The 7,757-nt window shown below is 38.4% G+C and overlaps 1 protein-coding gene across 1 annotated transcript; it reads right to left on the bottom strand.

Moving 5' to 3' along the window:
• Positions 1-473: 473 nt before the first annotated feature.
• On the bottom strand, positions 474-7,603 carry mknk1 (MAPK interacting serine/threonine kinase 1). The gene is made up of 14 exons (XM_086161544.1): positions 7,481-7,603; positions 6,668-6,729; positions 6,048-6,150; positions 5,865-5,963; positions 5,658-5,755; positions 5,394-5,473; positions 5,223-5,296; positions 5,030-5,134; positions 4,899-4,954; positions 4,711-4,806; positions 4,402-4,596; positions 3,200-3,364; positions 3,043-3,086; positions 474-2,431 (listed from the first exon to the last, which is right to left on the bottom strand). Exons 2-14 carry the CDS (start codon positions 6,719-6,721, stop codon positions 2,212-2,214), a joined length of 1,389 nt encoding a protein of 462 aa, XP_086017670.1. The 5' UTR covers positions 6,722-6,729; positions 7,481-7,603; the 3' UTR covers positions 474-2,211.
• Between the last annotated feature and the right edge of the window lie 154 nt (positions 7,604-7,757).

Here is a 7,757-nt window from a genome sequence, read left to right as displayed (position 1 = left end):
TCCATCCTGCAGGATTGGCGGAGTGTCTCCGTGCAGCAGGTGCAGAGCGACAAATAGATCACTTGCAAGAAGCGACAGGTTACAGAAGCCTCACCACTGGGGGGCGCAGTAGAGCCCTTTGACAAAGACTTGACAACACTAAACACATGTATGTGCTCAGATCTAAAGGCCTTTTGAAGGAAATTCAAAGGAATCAGCAGAAAAATAAGTTGAGGTATAGAGGTTCAGAATGGTTTTAATGTTACTGGACTTGGATTATCCAACAACACAGACACCTCAAGTCTTCCATTGCTATTACAAGAATAGAAATGTTATCTCTAATGGCATCAGGATTTTTCAGTTTGTCGAAATTACTTAACTGGATCATGCTGTAAAATCGAAAAATATATCAGAGGAACCACTCAAGGGAAATATTCAACCTCAATTTTTTTTTATTGAGATGAGAATGCCATCAAAATATGCAAGATGAATCATTGATGCAAAAGACCCTTTAATAATGTTGACAATTTCAGACAGTTGTATACCAAATACTGTAAATCATTTGGGACAATTACAATGAATGGCTGCAAACAAATAAGTCCTTTACATGATTTAAGAGTGAGAGGGCTTGAATAAATCAAGTTTTAACTCACCAGTTTATGTATACACTGAATCAATCTCTTCCTGTCACCCAGTAAAGGTCTCTAGTTGCTATAGGGCTGGGTTGTTCATCACAACGATATATCTGGGGACATATTGTTTGATAGGCAACCGACAGTTAACAGGGTCAGAAGAGACTGCCAAATTGGACAGGCAACAGTGACCCAGTCTACAATACAGACTGGACCCTTCATGCCATAAAGCTGTTACCTTTGGGGGTAAAAAAAGGAAACAATAGTCAAAAGAAAAACACCAAGAAAGTTTTTTAGGCAGAAGTCTTACTCAATCTTCCTTTGTATTTGCACATCCATTACCAAAAATAACAATATTAATGCACAAAATCTTCCATAAAAATAAATTCCTTCAACCCCAATGTGGTGTTCTTTAACTAGCACTCAACTGCAATATTAATCAATCACATTAGTCACAAACTAAAATAAATTAGGTTAAATTTCAAGTCTAAAATAACAGCTTAATACCTTATAACAAAAAACCTCTCTTGGGTTCATTTTGCATTGGCCCAGGACAAACCTCAAGAAGAGGAGGTGCAAAAAGAGCCGGAGGTAATGTCGGAGTCCAAGGAGGATAACATTTAATAAGAGGTCCTTCAGAGAAAAATTCTGTAGCTGTCAGATTCACATTGCCAGACCAAAGTACTCTATATTATTAAATATAAGATTTTTTTTTTAAATGATTTGCTCCCTCAGAGATAAACTTGGCAAATGACCTATTTTCAAGTACATCATTACTGCAGGTAGTTTGTAATGTACTTTAAAATAAATTAAATGCAATAATAAACAGAGCTTGACAAAAAAAAAATAATAATAATAAAAAAAAAATCAAAGACAGTAATTTGATCAAAGATTTATGAAGCGCCATCATGTACCCTCAACATTTGCAATCTTAGACAAACTATTTAAGTTTTGCATGTTTTGGCAAGGTAAAAATGACACCCATATCCAGAGACGCAAAGTCAACTACGACTGTATTTCATTTTTATCAATTCTTACTCACTTTACTAAAATATAAAGGCAAAATATAAATTAAAATCCCTTGTATTTTCCAGTAACTACATAAGAGAACAAAATCGAAATAAGATTTGAATAAAAACACAAATTGTAAAAAAAATAAAAATAAAAAAAAGTAATATGAATTACTCTTATTCAAAATGTGAATAAGATAAAAAAAGGTATTTGGTAGAAACAGTTCTGTATGCGTTAAAAAATATTGCATGTATTGCAATATAATGCATGCAATACTTTGCTCTGTTTGATATGTTTTGGGCTGTTTTATAGAAATAACAGGTATTGAATGTTGATAAAATGAATCAATCCTGTTTTGAAGTTTTGGAAGCACTACATGTTTTTCAAAATTCAGGAATTTCATCAAGGAAGCGGTATCTACAGATTACTTCTGTCTGGGTGATAAGATCACAGGCCAATGGAAAATAGCTGTAACACTAGGAAGTTAGTCACTTGACATAGTGTGGGTTCAGACTCCCTGTAATAGCAAGCTCATTTGTGTACACAGGCACCAATCAGCTGGGGAAATGAGGGAACTTTTGCTGCTCCTTCAGGCTGAGAGGTTGTCCATAGAGGGGGCAAAGTCCCCAGCGCGGAGGGCATTGGACTGAGCCCGTCTGCGAGCGAGTTTGGAATTTGAAGGAGGAGAAAGCCTCATAGAGCAAACAATGGCTCCAACGTCCTCCTGTTGCTCGTCATGCTGGGATAGCTGGCGGTTAAAGGCAATGGCCTCTGCGGCAAATTGGGTCAGGTCTTTGGTACTGCTGTTCCTGGAAGATAAGGAGAAAAACCAGAGAACGTTTTGAGACAACTTAACAACTTTTGGCCAAGACTTAAGTCAAAATGAAAATTACAGGGGTCACGTCTTCAACATTCTATAGTTAGGACTGAGGGTCTACAGACAACTTTGACTGACCAAAAGACCAAATCTATATCTGTAATGAGCTAATCCTGAGTTTGTTTGCAGTATTTAAGACATTGGATAATTCAGACTCTTGGACCAATGAGAGTATGCCATCAAAAATATGACTCCTACAATTTAAGATGGAATTCATGGTTGTATAAGTTCTAGAAGTCGGGCCAAACATTGTTCACATTTTGGAATGCACTCAGTAAATTTAATACATGAAAAGCAAAGTATACGAAAAGCAGAAAAAAAAACAACCCACACATAGAACCAACCTAAGAGCAAGTGATAGAATGCACCTTGATATGTTTTGATAGGTTCAGTACACTAACCAAATGGCAGTGTGAAACTAAATCTAGAGGATTGGTTGAAGCTTGGTTAGATGTGAAAAAAACCCCAGGCATAAACAAGTCCAGTATCTTGACTTAATTTCATTTCCTTTTCAGCTAAAATGAAACTGTTTACCATGCTTACCTCTGAAGAGCATGAGGAGTAGGAAGACCTCGCTCTGGAGCGTTCTACAGAAAGAGGGATTTTTTATTATTACAAAACATTTGGGAATTGCTTTTTCTTTGAATTTCAAACAGATATCAGATCAGTTATTCAACGTTGTAGATGTAGTTATACATACCCCCTGTACCCAAGGGTGCTTGAGAACCTGACTAGCACTGAGCCGTAAAGTGGCGTCTCTAACCAACAGCTTGGCAATGAGATCCTTGGCTCCATCTGTGATGTGAGCCCAATCCTTTTCTGGAAACTCGTACTTGCCCTGTTGGATGCTCTCAAACAAGTGACTCTGGAAGGAGGAAAATCAGTCAATATGTGTATATAAAGCACAGTGCCTCAGTTCAGTTAGAACTTCAATTTTAAAGATATAATAAAGAGAAACAACTCAGCAGGCAGATCTGGACTGACATTAATATGAGGTGTAATCTGAAATCAGTTTCTATTTTTATGAAAATCTACTGGTGACTCTTTGCTGCCAGTCAGCAATGGAAAATGATCCATGTCCAAAAATACAGTGTCCCCTCTGAAGGGTATTGAGTCATGTTGGTTGGCAGATTATTAACCCCAAAAACCAGGTTAACAGGTGTGCACAATTTCACAATTTCTATTTACCAAGCTAAAATGAATAACTGCTGCTTTTCATGACAAATACTTGTTAGAGTAAAGAGTAAATAAAATGTAACTGGATACCACATCTGGTTGCTGTGCTCATGATAAATGCGGCAACATATAAATTAGGCTTTTATAATCCCTAAATACATTGACAGAAAAGTGAACTTGAGGATGAGTAACACACATTTTTTAATTATTGACTGACTGAATGGATTAACAGAGGAGATTTTTTTATATTAATCTCCAAAAAACAAACAAAATACATCTTTTTCCCCAAGGCAAAAAAATCTCTAATTGACATATTGACAAATCGTTTTACACAACCCCTATGTTCAATTATAGGAATTTAAAAAAGTCAAAACTGAGGTGGAACGGTATTGCAGAGGATGCAAAAGGCACTGCTAGATTGAGTGTCTTTCTGTAAAGGAAAGTTAAAGTGAAATTAAGTGTGAAAATTAAGAACCAAATAGTCTAATCTGTAACTCTAAGAGCCGACCAATGCTATGTATCTTCCCAATGATTAGTAAACTCTTGTTGTCAGCCATTGTGAAGAGCAATTAATAACTTTGTAATGTCTGGGCCGTGTTGCCGTGCATACTGATGGCTGAGCCTGCTAGTACAAGTCAAAATGGTTGTGAAAAGAATCTTAGTTTCTGACACAAGAAGTATACTGTACAAAGTTTGTAACATGAAGTCTTTAATTAATAAACATACCTGACATGTCCGACATGTCTCTCCACGGTCCCAGCCACAATCAGTGCCACAGTTCCCTGTAAAAGGGGGACTTCCACTCAACAGGATGTACAGAATTACCCCGAGGCTCCACAGGTCACAGCGCTTATCATAGAAGGATGCCTCATCAGTGAACACCTCCACCACTTCTGGAGCCATATACTCTGCTGATCCGCACTAAGTATATGAAAAAAAGGAAGAAAAAATGGAAAAAGGAAATTAAAGAAATTTGTTTCAAATGTGGTATTGAATTTTCTGATTTGGTCCTTTGAATTAGAGATTAAACATTACTGGTGTAGTGAGCTCTGGAGTTGTTATGGGTGTGCAGGCACTGCTGAGTTTTACTCCACTGCCCAAATCAAAATCACAGATCTTTACAGGCGACACCTGAATAAAAAGTGAGTGAAAAACATGATCACGGCATATACATTTAGCAAAAGCCATCCTGCTTGAAAAGTTTCCTCTCCTTTAAAACTTACCTGATTTGTGTATTCACAGAGTATGTTGTCAAGTTTAAGGTCCCTGTGGGCAATACCTGAAAGAAAGCACACTGTTAACATGGCAAAGGACCTTTAGCGTGCAGGTTGTTCAATTGTTCATCTTGACTTACCTTTTGTGTGTAAGAAGTCAAGGGCTTGCGCAATGTCCCTCACCACCTTGCTGGCCTCCAGCTCATCAAAGTGCTTTCGGTTCTGGATGTGTGTGAGAATGGAGCCTGAAGGGATTAGAGAGATAAAGTGTATGTACTTAGTGTGTCTCATCTCTTTTAGAATTTTAAATTGTTTGATAATCCTAATAATTACCTCCACGCAGCTTTTCAAAAACTAAATAAAAGCAGGAACTGTCTTCAAAGAATTGGACCAATTCCAAAATATTCCTGCATCAAGATATTTTGCATCACTTAGAGACGGTTTCTTCATTCTGTCTTGCCTAATTCTGTCACATGGGTCGTGTATAGTGACACAAACACTCACTTGTTTCCTTGACACTGGTAGAGTGTCTCCACTTCTCGAAACACTCTGCTGCGGCTATGCCCTGCACTCTTTTCTATTATCTATGTAAAACAAGACATGAAGAAAAACATTTAAACTCGCAAATGGTTTACTTCACTCTGTTTTACTGGAGCTGCTAATACTTAAAACCCAAACCACTACAACTTCTGGAAACAGGCATGGATGCTTGTAAGTTTTACCTTTGTTTTTGTTTTTTTAATTATACTAGTAAATATCTTTACACACCTTCACAGCAAATTCCTGTCCATTCTGCAGGCTTACACATCCTTGGACTTTTGCATATGCTCCCTGACCAAGCACCTCATCTGTCAACCTGTAGAGCTCTATGAACCGTAGAAGAGAAGAGTATAATGGTTGTTTATCAAGGAAAAGTAACATTTCTAATAATTTCTAGAAAAAAATATATCTTATGATGATATCAGTGTTAATTACCATCAAAACTACCAGTAGCACTGTCTGTTGCTCTGTTCCGTTTTTTCTTCTTTCTTTTAGCAGCATCTGAGATGTTAACTGGTTGGCTTTTCTCAATCTCTGTTGTACAGCAGAGGGAAAGGAGTGAAAAAGCGCATGGGGATTTGCAAAGTTATGCAGTTTCAAAGAAAGGAGATTGAGTACCTGCTGGGAATTGCGAGAGGTACTGGACGTTCTTACAGGGAACCCCATTCTCCTGAATTTCCCTGCAACATTTTCCAACCTCACCAACAGCTTGGGGGTTGCTCTGGAATGGACAGAGTCACATTTCTAATATGTTTCTATGAGGGAAGGGGAAAGTGCAATAGATGACACGGAAATCAGATGAAAATGCAGAAGTTACAAAAGAAAAAGAGGAAACCCAGTATTTTTGTCAACAGGGGTCAACAAGTGAAATACTAACAAATTTCGAACAATTGAAAAATATTGATCTCTAGTATGTCATAAAATGAAACAAGTAAAACCTTTTGAGTAAAATGAAACCCTTTCATAACAGCTTTTTAATCACCCATATGTCAAACTTCTATTTCTGGCAGCCTGCCAAACCCGTAGACGACAATGCAGGAAACTCCAGAATGGCCAAACCTCTGGATGTTACCAGAAGCTTTTACACAACCTGTTTTAGTGTGTGACTCACTGATAGTGATGACAATCCACTGTAGTAACCTTGACGGAATGGGAACTGATTACTAGCAGTTCGATTGTATCGAAAGTGTTTTCAGCAAGGCAGGGGTTGCAAATCAACTGTAGCGTGTGCTGCGTACCTGGAGTGAGTGCTGGAAGGCTTGCAACTCAGTCATCACTCTGCGTCTCACCATATTGCCGACTGTGGACAAGTCATAAACATTTAATCGGGGATCCTGACTACGCTTCACTGACAGGGACGTGCATGGGACATAAGAAATGAGTACGCTTCATTGACTAGAACATGCACACGTACACAGTTCATCGTGGACATCGGTTCAAATCGTTCGTCAAGAATGTCTGTCCCTGTATCACACAAAACGTAATTTCTATCAAACGCGTCATTGTTTAAGCCTCAATTCTCAACCAACCCCGGAGGTCTCGTCCAATGTTTTGTCAGGGTTGGTTGATAAGATGCGTCACACCACGTCGCCTCTCAAATCAGGTCTGCTTTAAGCTAGTAAACATCCTTTTTTGTTGACACTGCAAGAAATTGCAGGTTGTTAACTCAAAGCAGTTGAAATCAATCTCTAAAATCTCCTTGATTAAACACCGATGGTTAATCTTATGATTAGCAAATCAAACTCGGTGACTCTAAATTACTGACAACAAATCCGCTTAACAATAGTTGTGGGATTAGAAGTAGGGCGATTATTCGACTAACGTAGGTTTCTAAACACTTACATAAGATAGTGCTGTAACAAGAATAAGTAGAAATACTATCTTTAAGTGATGCTTTAAGAGATTAGAAAACCGTGTTACAGTAAGCTTGCTTTGCTAGCTAAACCGACACTTCACCTCGCGTCTCAACTCCAACTACGTCGTGTCCCTTTAGTTCACAAATGTCACAAACAGTTCGTTAAAGCAAGGGTCATTTCAATAAATGCTCTAACCTGAATCATGTATTCAAACCGATCGAATCCCCTTGGTCAGAGCCGCTGACAGCTGATGTAGGCAAACATTGCTAACCACAGGTCATCCAACAGACAATCTGTTACGCGCCCGGCGGGAAAACCTCATTTATTTCTATGGCGGGGGGGGGGTGGTACAATAACAGATGTTTGTCCCGCCTCTTTTTGAAGAACTCATTCTTCTATTGGACGACAGTAGTTGACTTATGTTACGTCACTACGACACGCCTCATATCGTGAGGGGGACATTTAGATCAGC

Source organism: Fistularia commersonii, chromosome 16 (genome assembly GCF_037954325.1).
Source record: "Fistularia commersonii isolate RoL2024-O1a breed Wild chromosome 16, RoL_Fcom_v1.0, whole genome shotgun sequence".
NCBI lineage: Eukaryota > Metazoa > Chordata > Actinopteri > Syngnathiformes > Fistulariidae > Fistularia > Fistularia commersonii.
The sequence above is the reverse complement of the archived record's forward strand: the minus strand, read 5'-3'. Positions and strand labels throughout refer to the sequence as shown.

Bases quoted from the DNA above. Each gene is read 5' to 3' on its own strand.
- mknk1 (XM_086161544.1), bottom strand. From the start codon at position 6,721: ATGGTGAGACGCAGAGTGATGACTGAGTTGCAAGCCTTCCAGCACTCA. The intron at 5,135-5,222 runs GTAATTATTAGG...TAATCCCTTCAG, and splicing joins TTTTGAAAAGCTGCGTGGAG to GCTCCATTCTCACACACATC. The intron at 3,087-3,199 runs GTATGTATAACT...CTCTTTCTGTAG, and splicing joins AGCACCCTTGGGTACAGGGG to AACGCTCCAGAGCGAGGTCT.